This window comes from Pleurodeles waltl, chromosome 12 (genome assembly GCF_031143425.1).
Source record: "Pleurodeles waltl isolate 20211129_DDA chromosome 12, aPleWal1.hap1.20221129, whole genome shotgun sequence".
Taxonomy (NCBI): domain Eukaryota; kingdom Metazoa; phylum Chordata; class Amphibia; order Caudata; family Salamandridae; genus Pleurodeles; species Pleurodeles waltl.
The window spans coordinates 69,676,668-69,703,569 of NC_090451.1; the positions used below are offsets into that span (position 1 = coordinate 69,676,668).

Genomic DNA, 26,902 nt, shown 5'->3' on the forward strand with positions numbered 1-26,902 from the left:
CTGCCCTGCCACCTTTCATAGGTCCATGTGTGATGTACTGTTCCAGTCTAGGTTTTTATTTATTTGAATTCTGAGACTTGCAGTCTTGCTCGTTCTATTATAAAAATGGACTACAAGTCTCAGAATGCAAAGGAAAAAAGCCTGGACTGTACCTGCGCAGCATGCATGCACCTGGGAAACTTGGCAGCCATGCACTTTAAAGCAGTATTTGATATCACTCCTTGCTGGATGTAAGTGTTGGGTACTTGGTGACGGGCAGGTTGCTGACCTGAAGACAGCACGTTCCAGGCCCTGCATCATAACCTTTTTATTAGTTCAAAGGGCTTACGTTGTTCCTGGTTCTTACAGTCCAGATTATTTCTTTGCATGCTGGCACCTGTGGCCCTGTCTCATCTCAAAACAAATATTCTGGACTACAAGTTTCAGACCGCATGGGGGTTGGATGAGGGTGACCACCTCACTGTCATTACAGACCCTGTCTCCAGAATATTTCACCTACAAGTCACTGATTTCAGGTGTAAGTCAAGTAAGCTCAGTGGAAGAAAACAGGACTACAGCACCCAAACTGCAGTGTTATCACACAAAAGTCCTGGACTGGGAAGAGTTATCCCTAATGACCTGGAGTCAGGTGGTCAGCCTAGGTGCACAGAGCTACTCTGCAATTACAAAGGACAGTTGTGTATATTATCCAAGGACATAACTATCTGGCCAAAGGAGGTTCACAGCAGCGGCATTTCAGTCCATGGTTTTCTGGGATATGTTTTTTTTTTTTTTTTTTTTTTTATCCGTTCCTGTCATGTTTTTGTGAATTATTGGCTCCCGGCCTCACGGCGCCCTTGTGTTGTGGTCAGTGTGAGGGAAATGCAAGTCTGGACTGAAACCCCTCCAGCTGTTCCAAGAAAAAAAAAAAAAACTTTTGGCCAGAGAATGTGGCACAGATCTCAGAACCCTTGTCAAGCTCACATGTTTCCCAGGTCCGTGTGTGAGCTAAAAGCTTGGACTGACTGACTCACAATATCCACCTGGGAAACCTGGAAACGTTACCCGTGTGTAAGGTGTACTACACCTGGTATCACATGCCTGTACAGTGGCATGGTGCCCTCGGGGTAAGGGGACCGGGCCTTTGGACTCCAGCTGGTCACAGACACGAGCTCTGTACAGTGAAGTGCCCTGAGAGACAGGGGACTGTGTCCTAGGAGTACACAAGACACACAGGCTCTGCACTCTGAAGTGTCCTGAGAGCAAGGGGACTGTGTCCTAGGAGTACCTAGGTCCTCCCACACAGGCTCTGCACTGTGACGTGTCCTGAGAGCAAGGGGACTGTGTCCTAGGAGTACATAAGTCACACACGGGCTCTGTACACGGAAGAGCCCTGAGAGTACGGGGGCTGTGTCCTAGGAGTACACAAGTCACACAGGCTCTGCTCAGGGAAGTGTCCTGAGAGCAAGGGGACTGTGTCCTAGCAGTACACAAGACACACAGGCTCTTCACAGGGAAGTGCCCTGAGAGTACGGGGACTGTGTCCTAGGAGTACATAAGTCACACACGGGCTCTGCACAGGGAAGTGCCCTGAGAGCAAGGGGACTGTGTCCTAGGAGTACACAAGACACACAGGCTCTGCTCAGGGAAGTGTCCTGAGAGCAAGGGGACTGTGTCCTAGGAGTACACAAGACACACAGGCTCTGCTCAGGGAAGTGTCCTGAGAGCAAGGGGACTGTGTCCTAGGAGTACACAAGACACACAGGCTCTGCTCAGGGAAGTGCCCTGAGAGTACGGGGACTATGTCCTAGGAGTACATAAGTCACACACAGGCTCTGCACTGTGAAGTGTCCTGAGAGCAAGGGGGCTGTGTCCCAGGAGTACACAAGACACACAGGCTCTGCACAGGGAAGTGCCCTGAGAGCAAGGGGACTGTGTCCTAGGAGTACACAAGACACACAGGCTCTGCTCAGGGAAGTGTCCTGAGAGCAAGGGGACTGTGTCCTAGGAGTACACAAGACACACAGGCTCTGCTCAGGGAAGTGTCCTGAGAGCAAGGGGACTGTGTCCTAGGAGTACACAAGACACACAGGCTCTGCTCAGGGAAGTGCCCTGAGAGTACGGGGACTATGTCCTAGGAGTACATAAGTCACACACAGGCTCTGCACTGTGAAGTGTCCTAAGAGCAAGGGGGCTGTGTCCCAGGAGTACACAAGACACACAGGCTCTGCTCAGGGAAGTGTCCTGAGAGCAAGGGGACTGTGTCCTAGGAGTACACAAGACACACAGGCTCTGCTCAGGGAAGTGTCCTGAGAGCAAGGGGACTGTGTCCTAGGAGTACACAAGACACACAGGCTCTGCTCAGGGAAGTGCCCTGAGAGTACGGGGACTATGTCCTAGGAGTACATAAGTCACACACAGGCTCTGCACTGTGAAGTGTCCTGAGAGCAAGGGGGCTGTGTCCCAGGAGTACACAAGACACACAGGCTCTGCACAGGGAAGTGCCCTGAGAGCAAGGGGACTGTGTCCCAGGAGTACATAAGTCACTCACAGGCTCTGCACAGGGAAGTGCCCTGAGAGTACCGGGACTGTGTCCCAGGAGTACATAAGTCACTCACAAGCTCTGCACAGGGAAGAGCCCTGAGAGTACGGGGACTGTGTCCTAGGAGTACATAAGTCACACACGGGCTCTGTACACGGAAGTGCCCTGAGAGTAAGGGGGTTGTGTCCTAGGAGTACATAAGTCACACACGGGCTCTGTATACGGAAGTGCCCTGAGAGTAAGGGGGTTGTGTCCTAGGAGTACATAAGTCACACACGGGCTCTGTACACGGAAGTGCCCTGAGAGTAAGGGGGTTGTGTCCTAGGAGTACACATGTCCTCCCACACACAGGATCTCCACAAGGAACTACACTGAGAGAAGATGCAGAGTCGGTTTAAGGCATGGGGGGAGTAGGCAATTGTCCAGGCCCCCACCTTCCAACAGGCCCCTGGGGAAGTGAGCTTTCTCTCCCTCTCACACAGCCCCCGCAGCCGAATAGTATCCTCGGAGTAAATGGATGGGGTCCTTGGAGTAGATGTCACGCATTACCTCTTCAAGGGTCCACTCCCTCAAAATCCTGGCAGGACTAAAGGGTATTAGCAGAGTTTGAAAAGCTACTTTATGAAGCTACTGATCACACATTAGAGATTACATTCCAAAGATACATGTTGCATAGTCATCGGAATATGTTTGTCTTCTGGGTGAAAATTGTGCACTTCTTCAGGGCCTGGAGAGTTGTGATGGACTCTCCAAGCGGAACTTGAAAATATACTGAGATTACCCCGCGTTACTCTTGTCTCTCACTTTGATTACTTTAAAAAAAGTAATCCTGACTGGAGTGTGGGTAAACGTAAACCTACGTCGTTCCATTCACCAGCCGGTGTCTCAGAGATGTGAGGTGGGGGTTTCAGGGCCTGCCCCTCTCAGGATTAAGGCGCTTTGGCAGAGCAGCGAGACCTATTTTAAGATGTCAAAAGTACACTGAGAAGTTATCTCCCCTCTGGTTTTACAAATAATGACCGATCAGCTGTATAACATGGGGTATTATATAACACGGTGGTTATCAACTTGGAATGCTGACCGGTTCCATAATTACAGGACACACTCACTTGTCTCTTGCTGTTTAATAATCAGTGAGTCAGATGGATGGCGTTTATTGTTCACACCCTACACGGCTGGAAGCTTCAGTCATCTCGCCCTGTTCACATACAAGGAAACGCATACCTGTGCAAGAGGTGCGCAACCAACTGAGCTATCGAGCTTACCTTGCATACATGGTCTCAGGTGACGGGGCGTGGCCTGTGGCCTAGCTGTCAGGTGCAGAGGTCTTGTCACATTACAGACCCCCTTGAAAACAGATGGTACAACCCTGTGCCTGATACTTGGTACATTCCGAGGCCACCCCCTGGACGAGGGATGTTGTGTGGCTTGGAAGAATCATGACCAATACTCATTCTCTGTCTCGTGCTGGGTATTCTGGGTGCCCCCCTGGTCCAGTCTTGCCCAGGTCTCCGCCCATCCTTGACGTCACACGTTCTGTCAGGGTCTTCGGAACCATTCACCTTCTTTGCACACTGGGAGAGCGATGTGTTGTCTGTAAGAGGCTTTTCTCCATAATCTGGACAAGGTCATGAACATATTCCGAGGCGGCCTCTCTTAAATCCAGGATGGATCACAGGTCACCCTGGCTGAGGCTGGGACAGGCTCCACCACAAGATGGCGCCCAGGCTACTACCATAGCTTGTTCCTGAGTGAGATACAACTGACTGTCCCAGCTCTACCAGCCTGTAGCGACCACAGCTCTGGGGAAGGAAGGGGGGGGGGGGGGCGGTTACAGATTTTCCATTTGGGGCCAGCTCCCCACCACACCCCACCAGTATACGGTCAAAGTTATATTAATTTATATAATTTCTAGGTCGCCACATTATATGGTGAAGCAGTTTACGTGCTTGGAATTTGGGAACGGCGAATGACCCTTACGTAAGCACTGAATTACATAAAACATACATACCTACTAGCATATGTGGTCTACGGAAGAGAGTCACACAACATGTTCGAACACCTTACAGTTCAGGAAAAAAAGCACAGTGTTTTTAAATGGGGTGGAAAAGAACAAACATCTGAATTTTGCTTTTTTTTTTTTTTAATATTTACTTCCTGGGAAATGTATTTTCTTTCACCAGGTAGTGACATTAAGAGCCTGATTCATGAAAAATTAGCGCCGCCTTAACGTCATTTCTGACGCAAATGCGGTTCAAACTTACAATATATCATTATAATTTGTAAGTTTGCGCCGCCTTTGCGTCAAAAAATGACATTAAGGCGGCGCTAATTTTTCATAAATCAGGCCCTTACTCTCAAAGCATTTGCGCCGTTTTAAACGAGCGCTCTCGGGACTTCTGAAAAATAGTTCTAGTAAGCGAAATCCGATGAAATCGTTTTTACGTTGCTTTGAAAGTCGAGATATTGTTTTCTTAACATCACAGTTCCTTTTTGAGAATATAAACCGCTGGATCATGTTTTTGGGAACTATTGCAGGTTGATTTAATTTGAATAAAAAAATGCAACCGAATGTGGTCTATCTGCATTTTCAGTATCCTGAGACTGCAAATTTGTCCCGCCAGGTGATTTGTGTCGGTAGGTCCTGCCAGGCCGAGTCCATGATGTAGCTTCAAAATGACCAGTGACTATATAAATGTATTCCATTTACATTCAGTGTGTGTTCGGTTTCGCCTTGTTTCAGCCTTCTGTGCTCTTGGACACACAGGTGGTGTCTCTATCCCAGTGGTTCCCGACCTGTGGTCCGGGGAGACCTGGGGGTCCGCAAAGCCTTCTCAGGGGGTCCGTGACTGCTTCGAAAAAGTAATAATGTTAACAGTCGGTCCCCAGCTTCCAGTAATGACTCATTAGTGGGTCCCCAGAGTCCAATAATGATTCAGTGGGGGTCCTTGAGTTCCAGTACTGATAAAGTGGGGGTCCACAGAAGTCAAAAGTTTGGGAACCACTGCTCTATCCCATCCTATTGTGGGTTTTGAAACAGTTAGTGGGTAGGCTGTCTCTCCCACCCCTGCTGTGCTTGCCATCCCAGCATTCAGTCTTTGAGATGGTTGCCTGTCTTTCTCCTTCGTACTGAAATCGTTACCAACACGTTTTGGAGTTTGAGGCTGCTGAACCGTGGACTGCATCTTTCCTTGCACAGATGGTTAGTCCTATCTCCAGTAAAGTTATGATCTGTGATCCCTCGCCTTTGGTGCTGGTTCTGTCTGTGTCCCACAGTGTAGGGTGTAGGTGGACGGTAGTGTGTTTAGTGCAAGGCTGGCCACTCACCAGATGTTCTGATCTTCTGTGCTTCTAGGATATCAAATGACCCCATAGTGACCTCAGGGAAAGTGAAGAAGAGCAAGAAAAAGATATCCGAACAGAAGAAATCCCGAAGCCTGGAAGAAGCGAGTGTCCCCGAAACCCCGAAGACGGTGAAGAACCCACCCCTCACCAGGTAAGAGCCGTTTCTCCACACCTCTTCCTCCCCACACACCATTGACACAATAAATCTGCAATTGTCATTGTACATCTGGTCTAATGAATAGTTTTCAATGGATAATTGGCTCAGCATTAATGGTGATGGAGCAGAAATCCTACTCCTGGGCCCTGTCTATCAAGCCCATTCCCCTCTACCTGAAACCCCATCCATCTGCAGAATACACATAATTTGGGAAGGATCTCAGGTAGCAGCCTTGTATTCCCCTACCAGATCAATGTCATATCCTAAATGTATTCCTGTCATCTATGGATGATGAAAAGAGTCCTGAGGTTGCCTCGTTGCTTCCAGACATTTGTCATAACCCTCACTCACCATTGTGACATCCCACCTGGACTGTTGCAGAAGCTTACACACAGCCCCCCCATCACATCCCCCATCAAACTCCAGAGAGGTCCGAACTCTACAGATCTCCACCAGTTCAGCTTGGGTTGGAAGGACCACATCATCCCGGCCCTCCGATCCCTGTCTTCTAGTGAAAGCAGAACTTTTCCCCCGCCAAAAGGCACCACTCGGCTGCAGAACCCTTTGTTCCTTACCGACTGGCCACAAGCCTCGCGTCTGCTTATTTGTGTGGCCTGCGTGGGTGTTACCTGTCGCTGGTACACAAGAGAGTGGTCAATCTTTTTGTTCTCACTTTGGCAAAGCAGCCCTTCTCAGCTGAGGTTCCAGCATCTCTTTAAAGGTTAAAGACCCTCACATCTCAGTCCTCTAATGTGTAGGCAATGTCAGGCGAACTCATCTACAAAGGGCCTGTGTGCTACGGGCACCCTCATGTGGAATGTTGTTGCACGGATCTTACCCCTTTCGTGGGCTCCTTTCAATTTCCGTGCTCTTAAGGCCATCTGCTGCCTCTGCTCTCCTTTTGCGCAGTATGATAATTAACCACTGCCTCAGAGCAGTGTGCTACCTGCCATAAAGTGCTTTGGTACCTTGTCCTGTGTAGTAAGCGCTACATAAACCCAATTACAATGCATACATTTCTCAGAAGCGATCACAAGCTGTCTCTCTGAGTGGCTCTCCAGAGGTCACAGCATGCACCTCCAAGGTCGAATGTATAATGGTTTTGCTCCCTGCGAAAGTGGTCACGTGACTCCCGTTCTCTCCCTTCCCCACCCCCCCGCCAAAAAAAAGCACATTTCAAGGAGCCTTCTCTTAGATGACTCATTTTGATGTATCTCTGGTGGATTTTCTACTAGAGTCTCACAAATTGTATGATTCTTATTGCCTTGTAGGTCAACAACATACGACTTAACTACCGCCAAAAATCCGGAAAATGAACCTGGCGTTGAAAGGAGGAGGTCGACCTCATCAAATGTAAGGTTCCATTTTATTATTAGCGACACCTTTCCATCTGTTGTCTTGTGGTCCTGGTGACTAGAGGCTGTTTAGTGGTGATTCCAAGAGCCAAGACTAGGTCTGGATGTAGAGCAAAACCAGAACCCGGGGGGGTGGGGAGCAGAATCCGTCATGATATAAGGTTCACATCCAGAGTCAAGACCACGGTCGTAGCAATAGCCAAACCACTGTATAAGATCCCAGCAAGAACAGTTTAATAGAATCATAGTAAGTCCGAGATCTAAGCGATCAAACCGATAGTCAATGAAAGGATAACGAGGTCCCTCCAAGAGTCAAGAACATCATCGAAGGACTCGGAGGTACAACCAATGCAAGGATGGAGAGGTGGCTCCAAGAGTCAACAATGGCCTCTATAGGATCAAACTAGGGATCAATGCAAGGATAGCGAGGAGGCTTGAAGAGTCGAGAACCAGTCTAGGGGATCAAACATGGGGCCAATGCAAGGATAGCGAGATGGCTTCAAGAGTCCAGAACAGCGTTGAGAGGATCAAACCTGGGGCCAATGCAAGGATAGAGGGGTCGCTTCAAGAGTCGACAACAGCGTCTAGAGAACCAAACCTGGGGCCAATGCAAGGATAGCGAGGTCGCTTCAAGAGTCAACAACAGCGTCTAGAGGATCAAACCTGGGGCCAATGCATGGATAGCAAGGTGGCTTCAAGAGTTGACAACAGCGTCTAGAGGATCAAACCTGGGGCCATTGCAAGGATAGAGGTGCCTTCAAGAGTTGAAAACAATATCTAGAGGATAAAACCTGGGGCGAATGCAAGGATAGCGAGGCTGCTCCAAGAGTCGACAACCACATCTAGAGGATAAAATCTGCGCCCAATGCAAGGCTAGAGAGGTGGCTCTGAGAGCTGAGAACACCATTTAGGAGATCAACGCTAAAGTCTATATAGTGGGAAGAAGTGATACCAAGAATGAAGACCAGAGTAGGGGAGATCTCACTGAGGGCACATTTTGTAATAATTATTTGCCACACCAGAAGTGAAGCCCAATATTTAAGGGAGCAAACTTAGTCAACGGGGAGATATAGGGACTCCCCACGAGTCGAGACCCAGATCTAGGAAGCTCAAACCTAGAACCAATGGAAGCTTGTAGAGGCCACAGCACTAGTCGGAAACGTGATCTAGAGAATTAAACCTGGAGTCAATGCAAGGGTCAGGACAGATGTCTCAGATCATATCCAGGCTAGGCTCTAAGTACCTAGGCAGACAAGGCGCTTAGGTGTGGGTGCTGAACTCTTAACAAGGCCAAGGGAATATGCGGATATATTGAGATAAGCAATGATAGGAAACTCGTCCATGACAATTGACTAAATGCCAGAGGTAGCAAATGTGGCATTCTGCACTCTTTATCCAACAATGACCTTGCTAGTTTGGCCCACTAGTGCCTCAGCAGCCTCCTTTTGCTGCTGAGAAGTTAAGGGCCAGGCGGATAGAGACATTAAACAAGGACCTTTCGGGCCTCTTTACTCTGTTATCATGGTTGCCAGGTTACCCAGGTCCACGCTGGGTGAGCCGCCCCACACCAAGTGTATTCTTTTGGAATTATGGGACTTGTAGTCTAATAATGGAATAAACCAGACTACAGATTTTAGGGTCACAGGATAAATCCTAGCCTGGATCAGCTCATTGTACATAGACCTGGGAAACCTTGCAACTATGATTTATGATAACTCCTGTGTACTTTCCACGAAGGTGCAACACGTGTGTTGCACAAGCCGGATGTTGGTTTCACAATTCCCGAGCTCGGTTTCATGTGGAGGAATGCATGCCCGCCGTTTCCGGTTCGTCCACCGCACGGCGAGGGATGGGAGCCCTGGCCCAGGGCCCACCCTGCCGCGAAGCAGGAAGTGTTGGGCGGGAAGGAGTTGTGAAAGCGGAGTTTTCCTGTATTTCTTGTCCCGCAATGGAAAGGTGCTCGGCCCGCCGGCGGCACTCCTGACGCTCTTGTTCTCTGAGGCATCCCCAGGCCTTGCGCAGCAGGCGTTGTGGAACCCCGGAAACACGTGAGGTGGCACAGGGGTGCAGTCAACCGAGGGGAGGCGCTGGCACCTGCCTCTCGGCGCTCCCCTGACACTCGGTGTTATCTTGGCATACTCTCCCCGTCTGAGCCAGGTCGCTAAATGTGGTAATGTAACCATGATCTCAAACACGAGTAATAACTACGTGACCGACAAAGACCAAACAACAAAGTTTGCGCAGTTGTAACATCATGAGATAGGAGGGCCCAGCTGCAGGGGGCTCCCGCCCACTCCCTGACATCAGATTACCTGTTTCAGCGCTAATGCTTTCTAACCTTTGTGGCAGCGTGTTCCTGCTGTGAACGACGTGGTGGTGGCGTTTTGCCTGTAGAATAGCGCCTTGAATTGAGCGCTCGCATCAATAATCTCATCTGTGATGTAGCCGCGATGAATGCCCGGGGTGCTGGCCAACATCCTGTGATTCCGGGCTGATCATTTAATCTCCCCGTGCTGAAAAAAACAAAAAAATGAAAAATAAATGTGACCGCGCGTAACAATTGGCGCTCTTCGGGTCGAGTTCGAGCGATATACAAATGCAAAAACATACGTACATAAATACATAAACAATTAAATAAAAAATAAAACCAACTCAGCCTTTCATCTTCCGGAGGCGAATAAAATGAGCGAAACTGAGTTTGGAAATAAGACGAGCATTGTTCAGCTGCAGCGACAGATGTGCTGCATATACCTTTGAGTTACTCGTTTAAAGGGACATCCAGTGTAGAGAAAAATGTCAAATCCTGCAGCTTTAGCAAGCAGCAAGAATGGACTTCTAGAATGTTCGGTTGTTTCGTGATGTAATCTGGGGTTTACAGACGTATTGTGACCTCACTCCCTAGAAGGCCCCTTTAAGGGAAGGTTTCTAGCGCTTACTGCATATTACTTGCTTCTAGCAGCCTCACAGCCATAAGAATTGGGGTGGTGACCTATATAATAGATTGTGAAATCTTTTCAGTAGGATTTGTTTACCCTGTTGAAAGACACCTGATCAGTAAGATTAGAATTTACCTAGTAACAGTGCTAACTTGGTTACTGTTTACCCGTGGAAACAGTAACTAATTGTGGTTGTCGCTGATTTAAAAAAAAAAAAAAAAAAAAAAAACACGGTTTTAGGATATTGCTGAAATGCAGGTGAATGTAAAATGTGTGATTTTGAGGGGTCAAGGAATTCCTAACCATTTGCCAAGTTTTCCAGAACCCATACCCTGTTTGTGATGAATTACATCGCCTTGACATTTTAGAAATCTCACCAACAGGTCCCTGGGGGCGGGACTTCCTGTGTGACGCAAATGTGCAGGATTTATTTATAATGAGTTATATATAGAGCTTTTTGTGACGCCCTGGTACTTCAGAGTGCTAGAAGAGTTGAGAGAATACAGGTGCAGGAGGATACAAGAAACATGGGCGTTGTAGTCCAGTCGGATGAGTATCTGATGTTCTTACATAGCGGTCCTCGCTCAGTGCAGAGTTTGCTAGACAAAGTTGTAAAATTTCAGCCTTTATGAATTTCTGGAATCCGAAACACTTGGGTTTGAATTTCATTGTTTGATCAAGTGGGTGGAGCATAATCCAAGGATTCCATTGTTTTTGTCGGGGTGAACCTCACAAATGACGCAGAGAACCTTGAATTTGTTCCTGGCTTCAACTGCAAGCCAGTTGCGACCCAGATGTTCGTTTAGGCACACCCTGACTCCCCAGCTCTACGGTATCTTTAAGATAGTAATGAGTTTCTTGTGTAGGACTGTGTAGAAGATGTTGCAGTTGTCAAGTTGTGCTGAGACCTTGCCCGTCAGCTCCTCCAATTTTTTGTTTTTGATTTGGTGAAGTGGAAAGTTGATACCATTGACATCCATGACTTGGACATGAGCTCAGAGTTGAAAAGTATCCTTTGGTACCACGAGGCTCCTGGACTCTCGAACCATTCGAAAGCTAGAGCGCGAGACTCCGCTCTTCCCATTACAAGGAAATCAATTTTATCTACCGTTTATGCAAATTACATTTTAATTCATCCAGTAGACAAATGGTCTATGCATGAGATGATGTCGGTGGGATCTTGTAAGTGGTTGTCTAGTCGCGATGTCTGTATCCATATAGAAAATGACTTGGCAATGGTTGAGTAACATGACCATGGGCCAAACGGCATCCCTTTAGGGATGGTTCTCTGGACTGCAACAATGCCCCAGGTGGGTGGTCGACCGGACTGAGCAGTCCCTAACTCTTTGGCTGAAGTTAGAAACAAAAGATCTAATCCTGGACGCAGTGGATTCCCTATCAATGTTTCAGCCTATTTATCAGTATTGTGCGCATGTCAGTGTCGTAAGCCACAGACAGACCAAGGATTTTAAGGGTTGTCCACTTGTGTTTTCTCCATGGAGAAGAGGTGTCCATCCTACTTGTCGGCGAGGGCTGATTTAGCATCCCTTAAGAGTCCAGATCCTGGCTGATAGTTATGTGGAGGTCAAATTACCTCACTGTGCTCTTGGAATTATCCTGTCCCTTCCCTTTCCATGAACTTGCTGAGGACTTAGAAGTGGGATATGAGAAGCAGTTTGACAGTAGTGTTTTGCTTGTGTGTTTTGTGTTTTTTTTGGGGGGGGGAATGAAGCTGGTGATTGCACGCTTCACAGTGCCAGGTACAACTTCTGAGAAGAGCCAGACATTTATCATGTTAGTTTCACAGGAAGGAAGGAATAACTGGACGATCAGGAGTATGTGCTTGTTGCTGTTGTGTGGCTGGCTCTCATAATTGGCTCTAAGTTGTTTCTTGTATTGAGTTTTATCTTTCTTGCACTTGCTCTGGGACAGTGGGCCACATGCCCACCACTAGGGAACCAGGAACTCCTTATAGTGAACTATAAGGCCAGTGCCCCCCCCTGTTGGCTCCCAGTACACTAAACTTAGTTACCAACATCTGGGCAACAGAGAGCTGCAAAGTAATGCACTGGTCAGTTTACCTTGGACAAGATCTTGCTTGTTTTTGTTAGGTCTGGCCAGTGGAAGCAATCAGAGTGTGATGTAGTAGGAGGCAGGGCATTACATTCTTTCTGTCTGGCATACCACCTCTCCCATCAGACACGCTTTAAGAAAGCTTTGACTGCAGTAGTGGACAGACCTGTCCAGAGTATATGGTAGAAACAGACGTAAAATCTGCCGGAAAGCGAAAACAGAGTCGGCGAACACATAAGCTCTGTGTCGTTGCACTCATGAGAGAAATGTAAAGATAAAATTGGCCTGGAAGTGTTTACCTGACATACAATTTTGGGGATCATTCCACACACTCTGCAAGGGATACGGATTACAGGCTATTTCACAGCAATTGATGAGAAGTATTTGTGAATATTTCTTTTCATATGACCATCAAGAATGAACACGGCATTGTCCCGCATGGAACGCCTCAACAAATTCAATATGTAGGCAGAGGAAATAGAGTCCCAGCCATTGCCTGCTAACAAATGATGGCTTATTTTGGGAGCTGTGCCGCGGCGGTGTTAGCAAGCAGTTAATGGCTGTGTTGGCTCCACGGACATGTAGTTCCATGCCCCATTCCTACAGCTTCCATCCTACACCGTTAGAAGGCGATGCTCTTGGAAAAGGCTGGGGCCGACCTGAAACGGGCGACACCCAAGTAGACGGCGAGGCACTCTTCGGGTGAGATGTTTCTTGCTCTTCGACATTCCTCCTGGATTACAATAGGTCATTTTTGGAACCTGTTCCCAAATTACCCATATATCCTCGTGTGGCGAGCCTCTCCTTCAATGCTGAGTGGCATTCATCGAACCTCCGCGCTTTGTCTAAGAATTTTCTTCCTCTGCAGAGCTCCTCCCAGATAAAACTCGGTCATTCTAGGAACCTGCTGCCAAGTGACCCATATATCCTTGTGTGGCAGTCCTTTTCTTTGAAATGGGTGCCTATCGGCTAACCTCCGCCCGGTTGGCGCAGCAGGTAACTGTGATGAATGCCTCTCTTTCGCAATAGTATGAAGTTCTTAGAAGTTATCCCTGGCTGATCTTTATGCTAAGTCCTGGTAACTCGGGGGGATCTTCTCAGGAGTGACAAGTAGGCCATTGAATGCCTTACCCATTGAAAGCCAGAATGTTTTGTATGAGATGTGACAGCAAGCAAATATTTAGGCCATGAGGGCTGGGATAGCATTTCCATCAAGCTAACACTTCTGGGGAGAAGAAGAGCCCCCCACCGACTTGTCAGGGACATGGCCCTGATTGATGTTCCTGAGAACAGGTGTTCAAGGGAGATTGTATGGAGCTGGATATGAGGTGGGGCATATTAGCTCTATTCCAGATCTTATACAAGTGATGTCTTCTTTGCAAGTAACTACCAAAGGGAACATTGATGCAGTTCACATGGCGCATAAGGCGGAGGGGGGCATGCGATGAACAGTGTGCCATCTTGAAAGGTGTTTTTCCTTCCTTGCATTTTTCGGGAAGATCAATGGAAAAATTTCATACGGTTGTCTGCTTTTCCAAAATTAAGTGACTTTTGTTCAAAGTTATGTCAGAAGCAATAAGCCTGAAGAATAAAATCTGCATGCATTTATTTTCCACCCCGGCTGGGTTTGATTAGATGGAAAGCGATCGCACAATGAGCAGATTCCGCAGGGGCGGAGGTGAACTTAAAGGAGGGAGCTTTGCAAAAGTTCACCGGTGTAAAAACACATCTCCATACTCAAGGCAGTGAGTTTACCATTGACACTACTGATCTCAGACTCTATTCCTTCTCTCCTGTTTGCTTGAACTGCTTCGCCAAGCGGTGACACCGGCGACAAGCCGCCGGGCACAGCTGCCACGTGACAGCAAAGGGAGCAGCTGCGCTGGTCTCTTAAGCTGTCCATCTCCTCTCCCTGGAGATCCGCCATGCATCCAATCATGAGTGGCCCTGATGGCTAATTAGAAACACTCGTGGCTAGGGTGGCCACTAACGAGCTGACGTGCTGCACGCCACCTGCCAGCACGCCCGTCCCTGGGCGCTTCAGTAATAGCAGTTTGGGACATTGCCACCTGAGATCAAGCAAAGCTGAAAAAGCGCATGGACTCTGGAGGTTAGAGGCCAGGCAGACATCCAACATGGAAGCCTTCATTTAGTTGCTCCCTCTGGCACCTGCTGCTATCTTTCTCTCCTGGATCAAGTGAGTCAGTGGGGTTGGAACCCCCCCTCCTATCCTACACCCCCACATGCACCTCTATCCTCACTCACCGCTCACTAAAAGCATTCTTTAAAATAGGTCTCTACCATATCCTTTTAGTGTATGTGGGAAAAGAGGACGGGAATCTTGGGGTCTGACTACGACCTTGGCGGAGGGGATTATTCCATTACAAACGTGACGGATATCCCACCCACCGTATTACAAGCTCTGTTATATCCAATGGAACTTGTAATACGGCCGGCGGGATATCCGTCACATTTAGGGTGGAGTAATCCCATCCATCCGCCAAGGTCGTAATCAGACCCTTTGTCTTGTGAATTTGTTGCAAACAGTAGTACCAAAGTTTCTGTGGCTGTGGGAAAACGTCACCCCACCAACCAAACCCCCCCCACACTTCTTCTGTTCAGGGAAAGTTTCCTAAGTGCCTATCGCCACCCCAAAACCCTCTGTGGTGCAAACCGACAAACAGCAGACCCCCAGACCCCAAGGTGCCACTAGGCCAAGGAGTTGGTGAATGTTGTGCCATACAAAAAAAATCCCATCCCCAAACTGAGTGATCCTGGGCAAATCGCTTCATCTCTTGCTCATTTTCCACGAACAGGGGAGTGATTGAGCCTTTTACCTTTTTGCAATACACAAGAAAATGTGTTTGTTTAAATAGTAATTTGGAAAACTGCTTCATACAGAACAGACTCTTTTACGCAGCACGCTATGCAAGTCCTCTGAGCTCGAAGGAAGGTATTTTGCTACTCTGTATGCCTCTTTCAAGTCTCCCTCAACGTAAAGGGGTCTCCTGGATCACCTTGCCACCTCCCTTTCTGAACCGGAAGTACATTCCCCTCAAGTCGGTACTTGCAGATGATCTGTTGAATGCACATTAGAACAACCACAGTTTGTCATGCACCGTGCACTTTATGGTACAGTAAATGGAGCACTTTTAATCCTATAGTGAGGTGGCACATTTTTTAGGTGTCCTGAGACATGTATGGTCGACTTACAACAGTATTGCTGAAGTCCGTTCCATCTCCTCTCACTCGTAGACAGTGCGCTTGTCTTCGACTATGTACAGCTCTCCACTGCCTTTTGGCTAGGCTCCTTCTATAGATATACCGTATAGACCAGAGGATTTCAAACTTTTAAGGTCACTCCCCCAGTGGAAAAAAAAATCAACGCCACCCCTCAGAATTTTTCTGAATAATTCTGTTAAGTTGTCAATGTTTAAATATGTCTAGACTTATTGAAACACTGCAGTTAAGTTCTGTTACCTTTTTTTTTTTAATGTGATGAATTATTTTCTGTTTAAACCAAAGCCCTGTTATTTGCATAATGTTTCTTTTGGCCAGAACCTGGCGCCCCCCCGGGATCACTTAAGACTCCCCTTGCGGTCCCACCCCCCAGTTTGAAGACCCCTGATAGAGACATATGTACAATAGTGCACTTCCTGTTCTATTGTCCTACCTTGGCACAGGAAAGGGTCATTTATGAAGCATCACCTAGACAATGAGAGGTTGTGATTTTTGGATAACTCAATTTTCATGATTTCTTTGATTGGGAAGTTAAAGGAAGACTCTCAACGTGACTAGATGCCTGTCACTGAGAATTAAAGTTAATTTGTTATTCTATAACAAGCATGAAAGTGTTTAATTTAATGTGATGGTAAAGCCTCCAAACACATTTTAGGTTTTATGTTTTGTGTGTACAAATATTGATACAAAACTTCTTCATAATGTAAAAAAAGGTTGCTGAGAAGCTCTAAACATTCTCCAGCGATTAAATGTATCTTGTATGGAGGATGCTGCAAAGTCAATCCATCATTTTGGTTTCCGAGTCCAGCGGCTGCGAGGCGCTAGATTTACAATATAATCATTTTGGCACGTTTATGGGATTTTTATATATGGAGTGGGATGGGCGGAAGGGAGCCTTCTAGTACCCCCAGATGTTGGTCAGAATCTGTCAGCCTAAGTCAAGGACAGTGCTAGAGTCGAACGCAGAACATCACGTGCCCAGATGTCCTATGGCAGCTGACGCAGGGATGTGCCATGTACCTTGGTCGAAATTAGCCTAATTTTGGTGACCTGTGTTACTTGCTTGGGGTACCTGCCTGCTCAGGGACTACCCATCTCTCGCCACCTTCCCAGTGGTGCTTGCTTGTCTGTCGTACGAGGGTCAGAGAAATCGGGTGGGGGTAAGACCGGCGAACTGGCTAGACGGTTCTGGGCCAATTTTGTATTTAGTAATATTTATAAATGGACATTGGCCTAAAACTGATATATTTATAATAATAATATAAACAGCATCGTAACCATTTTACTTTTTTTCGCTCTGTCCTTTTCATTCACCCCCACCACCCCCATTTCCGTCCCTTCCTTTATTTTTCCAGTTACCCAAGCACAACATCACCTTTCACCGGGTGTTCAAAGAGGTGCAGGAAGGCGAAGACCTCATTGACTGTAAGTTTCGGCTCACTGTGAACCTTCATCAGGCTGTGCTCCTCGCGAGACCTGTAACGTAATACCCAATTTCTTCCTTTCTCCCCCTCCAGCCTTCTCGTGTGCCTGGCAGAAAGAAGTCCTGTACCAGGGGCGGCTCTACATCTCCCCAAACTATGTCGGTTTCTACTGCACCATGCTGCGGAAAGAGATCAAGGTGAGACATGGCTGCAGTCCCCGATGCAGCGTGAAATAATCTGCACAATTGACTCACTGTTTATATCTGCATGCGTATATATGCACAAGTGGAGGTCTCAAAGCTCATGCATCCTTTACTCTCTAACACTGCATGTACAGTTACTCATTGCAATACACATGCATTGCTTGCCTTTCTTTTATCGGCTGGCACAAGTGTTCATTCTAATATGCATGCATCGCTTATCTCCTTTATACCTTTTGCATTGCAATATGTTTGCTTATATCGTCCTTTGCTATTGATTGGCATTGCTGATATCTTTTACCTGTGCATGCACAGGTGCTGGTTCACTCAGTTATGCATTGCTCATCTCTTCTCTGCAGGCACAGGTGCTCATTCTGATCCAAATGTCTTGCTTACCTCTTTTCTCTGCATGCATAAGTCCTGATTCTGAAACACATGCATTGCTTATCTCTCCTTCAGCTGCATGCATAGGTGCTGGTTTACATTTTATATACCGTCTCTCATATTGCTGCATGTGCAGATGATAATTTACATTGTATATATTGCGTATCTCTAATTGTGCAGCATGCGCAGGTGCTAATTTACATTGTAGAGATTGCATATCTCGTTTCGCTGCATGCGCAGGTGCTGATTTACATTATATACATTGTTTATCTCTCCTTTTGCTGCAGGCACAGGTTCTGATTTACATTGTATATATTGAGTATCTCTCATTTTGCTGTATGCGCAGGTGTTGATTTACATTATATACGTTGTTTATCTCTCCTTTTCCTGCAGGCACAGGTGCTGATTTACATTGTATATATTTTGTGTATCTCTTATTTCGCTGCATGTGATCATTTACTTTGTATATTTTGCGTATCTCTCATTTCGCTGCAGATGCTGATTTACATTGTGTTTATACCGCGTATCTCTCACCTTGTTGCAGATGCTGATTTACATTGTATATTGCATATCTCGTGTGCCTGCATGTGCAGATGCCTATTTACATTGTATACATTGCTTATCTCTCCTTTTGCTGCATGCACAGGTGCTGATTTACATTGTATATACTGCGTACCTTGCATTTTGCGGCATGCGCTCATTTACATTGTACATATTGTTTCTCTCCTGTTGCTGCATGCACAGGTGCTGATTTACATGGTATATATTGTGTATCTCTCGTTTGGATGCAGGTGCTGATTCACATAACCATGCATTGCTTACCTTTCCATGCTCTAGAGATACATTGTTTACCTCACCCGCTCAACATGCAGGCCAACTGATTCCCAGGATTGTATAGCATTTATGTCTCCTTATCCTATGATTCCCACCGCTTTACACTGTTAATCCTGATTTTTTTTCTCTGCATACACAAGCACCGATTCCCATTGACATTTTTTGATTTTTCGCTCCTTTTGTCCGCATGCACAGGTGCTGATTCCCATCATCAATATCGCAGTCCTGAAAAAGGCGAACACTGCATTGCTGGTGCCCAATGCCCTCACCATCAAGACTGTGGGAGGAGAGAAGGTAAGAGCCCCCTTCCCACATGACCTGCACAGACACAGAAAGGACCCTCAAGCGCCACTTACCCTTTATATCCTAATGATTGCGAGAATGCGCGACAGTGAGCTGCCATCAGAAGTCGAGCAGGAAAAATGAGACGCATGATTATAAGAGACAGTGTAATTGTTTGTAATGCAAATTATACAACATTTGGCGAACTGGCTAACGTCCTACTACTCTTCGTTTCCCACAAGACAATTCTATCTGTGTAGAGTTTGCAAATGGTCCGACTAGCTCGTTCGCTATCTGTTCAAGTAGGTCTGAGGCGCTTCCATTGCTATGTACGAATGCCCCACAATCCACCTCTACATCCTATTTTCAAAGAATTGGTTTAGTTCCATGGATGTCACCATCATTCCATCATTAATGACTGCTCACCCATCCATCCACACGCCTTCAGTGGTGCCAGCTGTGTTCTCATTGAAATAGAGACACTTCATCATTTCATTAAGGCCATCTCTCTCGCACAAGGAGACCTCACCTGTCCATCGAGCTAACCAAGGCATTGTGCAATCTGCTCCCAGTTGCAGTGAAGAGGCTTCACCATTCCATCAGGCATCTGCATACTACCCCTGCTGCACACCTATCCATCAAATCACCTTCTCAGTGGTGCAGGGTGGGTCCCTATTACATTGAAAAACCTCTATCTTTGTCATGTCTGCCACCTTATTAGACTGATTGCATATTGTCGGAAGATGGCAATGTATGTGGTATGTGAATACCATGTAAAGGGTCTAGGGGTTCCCAGAGAGAGGACAGGACTTGCTATGCAATCCCAAAGTGCTCTATTTAGGGGTAGTGTGGTCGAGCACCCTTTGGATTAACACAGAGAAGTGCCAGAAATCTATAGATGCACACAATAGTTGATAAGACGCACGACTCAAGAAGGCGATCCACAGCAATTTATAAAAATAGCAGGTATCTTTATAAATGATTAGGCATCAGAGAAAAATTGTTCAGTTAAGTACGTTTTTGACTAGGAATTCTTTTCACTTTAAAAAGTGGACACTTCGATTGCTGAGTTCTGCCATGTTATCCTATGGGAGGAAAAACAAGTTCTGCAAACAGGTAGAGTACAGCGACTTACAAGATCAATCTCCGGGGGTTAAGGTGAGTAGTGGGCAAGGTCCAAGGCAGCACCCACAGTACACCCTCAGCGGCGTGGGGGCAGCCTGGCGCAGACTGCAAAACAGTGTCAGGGGCTCAATGCATTCCTATGGAGATCAGTCACTGCGGAAAGAGGCTGCAGGCTCTGGCCAGGAAGCCAGTCGGGCTGAACCAACAGCGGGGATCCAGCCTCACGATGCTCAGGCACAGGTAGGCACCTTTTGGTCTTCTCCACGTCTAAGGGGTGACGGGTGCAGAGGTGTCCTTAGGTGTCAGATTTTTATGAGCGGCCGCGGTAGAGGCGAGCTGTTTACAGAGGCTGCAGGCGGTGTCGGAGAGTCCAGGACGGGTGAAACCACAATGGATTCTGACTCTGTAGGGCCAGGGAACCTGGGTGGCACCAGTGGTCCACTTCAACTTGGGTCAGAGACAGCAGGGGCAGTGGTGACTTCAGTGGTCAGGCTTTGGCGGTTCCAGATGCTTCAGAGTCCCTTCTTTGGAGTATGTTGGAGAACAGGTCCGCTGTTCACAGGAAGTCTTGAGTCTTTTTCGAAGGTAGGCAGTTCTCCTGGATTTCTGGAATCACAGCTGCAGGATGAGTCGACTTTGGTGCAGATTTCAATGAGTGATGCTGACAGGCCTGTGGGCTTGGTACCAGGTCAGCTGCTTCTTTTCTCCTCTTCTGCTGTCACTACGCCCCCCCTATATGACCACTTCCTTTAGGAAGTGGCCATAACCCTGTCCCAGAATTCCTAGATATGCCATCTCAGATGGCTACCTCTGAAAAATCATGTCCACCTTGCAGTAGCCCACATTAGGGGTGGTATTAGAAAGGTGGCACGCCTACCTGACTAGCTAATTTTCCTGCCTATCCGGGTGCCAAATGGGCTCAGGATGGGGGCTGGGGACTGGGGGTGGATCTCTCTCCTTGTCAGGGGAGACAGATTTGCATTGCAAAAGCAGCAGCCTTGTGAGGCCTGCCGCCTAAGGAAGCCTAATCAAAAGGTCACCCTGGGGGAGGGGGTGTTACACCCTCTTCCAAGACAGGCTTTTGTTCTGGGCCTCCTGAGAGCAGAGGGCTCTCAGCCTAGGGGTCCAGAACTGTGTCTCAGGTGGCAGGCTGGCAGAAAACAGTCCATGAGCACACCAGAGGTTGGTATGGTTTCAGGGGGCACCTTTTAAGGTGCATGTATTGGTAAATCCAACACTGGCATCACTGTGGGTTCACCAATAGGAGATGTGTGCTACCGAACATCCCTATTTTCAGTGAAGCCATCATGTAGCTGGGGAACTCGTAATGACCAGTGTCAAGCACATGCATTTGAAACAGCTTCCCTGATCACTTACTAGGTTTGAGAAGTGACAAAGACATAGCAGGGACATAGCTGCTCATGCAGATATGCCTTCAAATGTAATATAATGCACCCTGCTTTACTGCCGCAAGGCCTGCTAGAGGGGTGACTTACATATACTATATGCAGTGTTAAGGGACATGGGATACAGGCTGTGTGCCATGTCGAGTTTTCACTTTTGTCTGCACCAAGACATGCATCCTGCAATGGCAGCCTGTCATATGCTTGGTGAGGGGTCCCTTCAAATTTGTGCTGCAGCCCTTAGGGACCCTCGTTAGTACCCCAGGTACCAGGGGTACCATGTACTAGGGACTTAAAGAGGTTGCTAAAGGTTTTGCCAATTGGGGAAACAAATGTGCCATTTTGGAAAATAGATCTGGTACATGGGACCTGTTTAACAGGAACACTGTGCACTTTCAGTCGAAATCACATCAGATACCAGTCAAAAAGTGGGGGGTAACCATGTAAAAAAAGAGGCACTTTCTTACACATATCCATACTTAACGACACTATCACATTGGTACAGTGATGTGGCCTCACTAGTCCAACATGGCTGCACCCTTAACACACCTGTAGCAAACCAGTCCATCAAAGCGCCCTATCCATGGTGTAGAATGTGCTGCAAATGGCTTTCCACAGCTCCATCATGGCCACTTCCATATTATACTAACTAAACAGATAAGGCACTGAATTTAATAGCTCCTGCAACCATTTTTTTGGGTGGCACCCACAAAATGTTGGAAGTGAATAGCCTCCTCTCTGTTTGTTTTGTCACTCAGCTGTGTGGATGTTTCTGATGGCTTGTTTCCTCTCTTTTGTTGACAGTTTTTGTTTGGCTCACTTCGGAATCGCGAAATCACATATCAGGTCCTCTGGGCGCTATGCCCACAGCTGCAGGTAATTCACATATCTCTGACACTTATTGGCACATTAGGAGCTTTGCATTCACTGCATGCCGACATTCCTGGGTGGAAATTAGAAATAATCCCTCATTTGCACACACTAGTATGGTAGCTCAGTGGACTAGGGTCCAGCTGTAGAGACATGCGCATTTCCTGCTGATTGCAGGTTCTAAACCTGTGAGGGCCCATTCTGCCTTTCACCTTGTAAGCTTATAAAATGAGTACCACTGAGTTTGTGTGCTATTAAAAATGCATATTTTAACGTCACAACTATGATTCATTCTACGCTGTATGTCTTACCCGCCAGGCATGTTTAACAGTTTTGAAATCTGTGTGCCTTTGGGGACATACTTTGCTTTCCCTAAGCACTCTAGTCTGGCCATTCTTTCAGTTTCTGAGGGAACCTCAGGGCTCTCTACAGTCTCTTGGCACTTTTCACTCTTAGCTGTTGAATAATTTATGTTTTTATAAACTACTGCATCATTTTAAAAATGTAAGGATGGGGCTTGTCCAAAGGTAGCATAGCCCTTAATTTGCGAAATAATAAGTGCCGGGGCCCTCATCAGGAGGCCACTGCAGCGTGCAACTTCTAACCATCACATGCCTACGTGTGTGACAAATCAGACTATTAGAGGTCCCTAAAGTTATAACAATGGCCTGGGCAGCAGTTATTATTAATTTTGAATGAATACTGAATTAATAAGCAAATGTTGTTATGTTGATCTCTAAATCAGAGAAACAGAGCCACCATGTGGCAGATTGTTATAAATGCCAGTGGTCACAATTAAGTGCAGGTGACGAGCACCAAGAACCACCAGCTCAAATTAAGCACTGGGGTAGCAGGGTTTCGCATATACAGATCCTCATTTGGAAACCAGTGGCACACGCTTTGGACAATACGCATCTCTCATTTTTGTCTCTATTGCCGATTTGACGTATCCCTCTCCTTGATACAGGATGTGAGCCCGAACAATAGCCCACTGGGCTCCCCGGGGGACACCAGCTCAGAACAGTGCAAGAAGTCCTTGGTAAGGAGAAAGCGCCTTGAGTCAAGCAATGCCTGCAATATTGGTCTGGTATTTCTGTCTCTCTCCTTAGTCTGAAACCTTTCAATGCTGTTAATGTTAAGGAGGAAGAGTTTTAGGCATGTTGCACTTTGACCTGGATATGGTTCTTCTGAGACATTTGTTAGGCCCTGGTATACTTCCTTTGGTTTAATTGCATTGATGACCAGTGATGAACACAGCTGTCGTCATGCAGCATCACTAAGGTGACATCTTGCTCCATATCATCATTTAAACTGTGCTTCCTGCAGGGGTGTGGAATTTATTAAAATATCTACTTGTCCAGGGGACAGGTTGCTTCTCAAATCTACTTGTCCTGTAAAAAGATCTACTTGTCCCTTTGGTGCCATGTAGTGTGGCGCCAAATTATGGCAGTAATCTCATTTTGTAAGAGCTCTGATAATAGCCTTTCTGATTATGCCAGGGCTACTACCACAGTAGGGCTTAAATACTTGCAGTTTCAATCCCTACTGTAGTAATTTCCTTATTTTGCCACTTTTCTGCAGATCTGCATAATGGGGCTCGAGGAAGCAGTAAGCAATAGTTCCAGGGCTGGAATGCCTTTGAGTCTGCAAACCTACTAACCTGCATGTTTTAAAGATTTTCACCAGCTTCTCTCTAATATTTTCCCATAATAAGAAAGGTTGGACATTTACTCCTGACAATGGCAGAATTAGAACTTCTTCCAGGGTTGGGAAGAAAGTGGCTGGAGGGAAAATGAACTTGCAAATGCTCAATAGATTTTCACATGAGCAAATCTACACATGCGTATTTACCCATGCTTAAATACAGTTCACAAATATTTTATAGAGGTACGACATATACCATGGGTGCACTTTTGTGACTTTCTTTAAGAATTTGGGGCCACATGTAGGTAGGTTCAGATTTGCGACCCGCAAATCTGAATGTAGGATGGGGTCCCTGACACCGTCTGTGATTCGCAAGGGCTTCGCAAATGCCCACCTCATGAATAATCATGAGGTGGGTCGCAATTTGCGACCCCCTTGCGAATGGCGGCCCTCACAGGGATGGTGGCCTGCTGGAGACAGCAGACCACCATGTCTGTGACTGCTTTTCAATAAAGCAGTTTTTTTGTTTTGTTATGCAGCCCGTTTTCCACTGCCTGCTCAGAATTTTTTTTTACAGTGACATTCACAATGGGGAAGGGGTCCCATGGGACCCCTTCCCTTTTGCGAAAGTGTTAGCACCCATTTGAAATGGGTGCAAACTGCGATTGGATTGCCCGCATTCGCAAAACAATCCTACATTGCACTGCGAGTCGCAATTAGGAAGGGAACACCCCTTCCTAATTGCGAGTCGCAAACCCGTTTTGCGATTCGGTAACCAGGTTACTGAATCGCAAAACTGGGTTTGTGCATCGCAATGTGCTTTTTGCACGTCGCAAACAGCGAAAGTCGCTGTTTGCGACATACAAAAAGCTACCTACATGTGGGTCTTGGTCCCTAATTAGGTCTGGTGTTAACAAAGACATTTTGTTTTTATTAAACTTCTATTTCTCTCTCTTTCGGCTGGCTTTACTGTGAGTGATCACATTCTGCTCTTCCACAAGGAGCATATTGGCACACAAAGTAGTTTTGTTCAGTGTCAGGAACTACAGTGGCAATCAGTGACGTAACAAAACTGGAGGGTACCCCTTTGCAAAGAACATGGAGGAGCCCCCTATCCAGACTTACTCAGGGCAGGTGCTGTGCTGAAGGGGCCCCCTGGAGGGCGGCTGCGGGGCCTTTGTTATGCCACTGGTGGCAACGTGTGCTTTTAGAGTTCAAAAACGTTTTTGGTGGGGGGTTTGCCAGTGTTTGTTACAATGTTGAGGGCCTGTTAGCTCCCACAACAATAAAGTGTTACAAAAGCCATGTTAAAACAAGACACGCATTAATGAAACTAAAAGACTTATAAAAATATTTCAGATCAGTTGGCTTTGTCAGTGTTTGTTTATTTTCATGCTTCCCATAATCGTGTTGAAAATGGTTACACTGATTTTCCATTAGAAAACTTTTTGGGAAATACTAGCATGCATCAAAACATTTTACTAAATGACACTTCATTTGCATCTAATCAGAGAGCATTCTGGGAGCATTATACTTAGCCTCATAGCCTAAACTTTTCAAACATGTGTATACACGTTTTCTTTTTTTTGTACTGGAACCAACGTCAGCAGTGAAGTGTGGCCTTAAAACATTTATTTACAGCACTCACCCTAATAATGAAGGCTTTCAAATAATGAACCATAAATACAATTCGAACAGCATTATCTTTTGGAAACACATTACCTCAACTGCAGAGAGTTCCACTCTCTGTAAACAGGCAGCCAAAGGGTTTGTGCTGCAGAGGGTTGGGTCTACTTGTCCCAAGGACAAAGTAAACATAAAAACTTGTTGCCCTTGACCCCAAACAAGATGTCCGGCGTCGGATAGGAATTCCACATCCCTGTTCCTGTCCTGAGCTTGTCACTTGCAAGCCATTGCCATCAGGTGAGATGGATGAGATGGGCACTGCAACCATGCCCACCACTAAGGTATCTCCACCAACAAGTCCATTGCCTCTTTGAGGCTTGGGAGTCTGAATGAAAGGTCTGTGCCTAGCCTATGATACCCCTCTGTACGCACTACAGACCCTGTTGCTCTGTTGTAAGCAAGGCCATTCATCTGCCTGTGAAGAAAAGCAAGCCATAACGTGACTTGTTGAGGTTCTGTCATGGAAACTACATTTCCTGCTGTTTATTGTGTTTCAGACTTCCAGCCAGTCAGACCTGGAGCAGGAACTTCCGGGCGAAGATCCAACCTTCTCCTTTCCGGATGTTACAGGTGAGATGACCACAGCAGTGGTCCCTTGAGCATATACGTCAGCCCTAGTGTGCAGACACCGCCGTAACCCACATAGTCATATTTTAGAGCAGGGAGACACTTGTAGGCCAAGAAAGTGCTTCATAAGTCTAGACATTGATTCTAGGCACGCCATACAGTAGTGAGAAATAATGCGCTGCCAGATGAGGGAATTCCACCTTGTATGAAGTGAGCGAACTCCATGGGGCGTATTTATAATACCATAGCGCCACCTTGCGCCACATTAACATAATTATTTTTTACGTTAATGTGGCCCAACGAGGCTGAAATCCACGCACCGAATTTTCAGAGTGGCGTAATTCATGCATTGCACCACTCTGTAACTCTTTGCACTACTACTATATGCCTGTGCCAGGCATAATGTATACAAAGGGGGCGTTCCCCGTTAGGGGAGCTGGTAAAATGGCGTAAGAAAATCTGAGATTTCCTTGCATCATTCATTACTGCACTTTTAACACCTGTTCAAGAGCAGGCATTAAAAGGGGGCTTCCATTCTTTAGAATGGGCCCCTATGTACTCTGCAGGATTAGCTCCAACATTTTGGCACAACTCCTGCTGAGTATGTCAATAGCGTCCTGAAAAATGACGCTATTGCCAACTACCCTGCACATTGGTACGCCGTATTTTAGATATGGCGCACACATGGTGGCGGTAGGGGGTGCTAAGGGGTGCATAAATCTGCCCTTAAGAATAATCCTGGAACTCTGTCCTAGGCCTTTTCAGAGCACTGACCCAGTCCATTCTTACGCGCACCACAACAGACCTCAGCTTCTCATGTATTCCTCCAGTACACACGTCAACCACATCCACCTGG

The 26,902-nt window shown here is 46.7% G+C and overlaps 1 protein-coding gene across 3 annotated transcripts in view; it reads left to right on the top strand.

The window, feature by feature from the left end:
• The window catches only part of LOC138267709 (GRAM domain-containing protein 2B-like), a 130,835-nt gene that overhangs the window by 80,563 nt on the left and 23,370 nt on the right, over positions 1–26,902 (top strand). For all 3 annotated transcript variants that reach the window (XM_069216866.1, XM_069216864.1, XM_069216863.1), the window contains 8 exons: positions 5,877–6,017; positions 7,295–7,376; positions 16,983–17,052; positions 17,145–17,248; positions 18,665–18,763; positions 22,084–22,155; positions 23,117–23,188; positions 25,977–26,049. In XM_069216866.1, the coding sequence (XP_069072967.1) occupies positions 5,877–6,017; positions 7,295–7,376; positions 16,983–17,052; positions 17,145–17,248; positions 18,665–18,763; positions 22,084–22,155; positions 23,117–23,188; positions 25,977–26,049 (713 nt within the window). The remainder of the gene's footprint in view (positions 1–5,876; positions 6,018–7,294; positions 7,377–16,982; positions 17,053–17,144; positions 17,249–18,664; positions 18,764–22,083; positions 22,156–23,116; positions 23,189–25,976; positions 26,050–26,902) is intronic.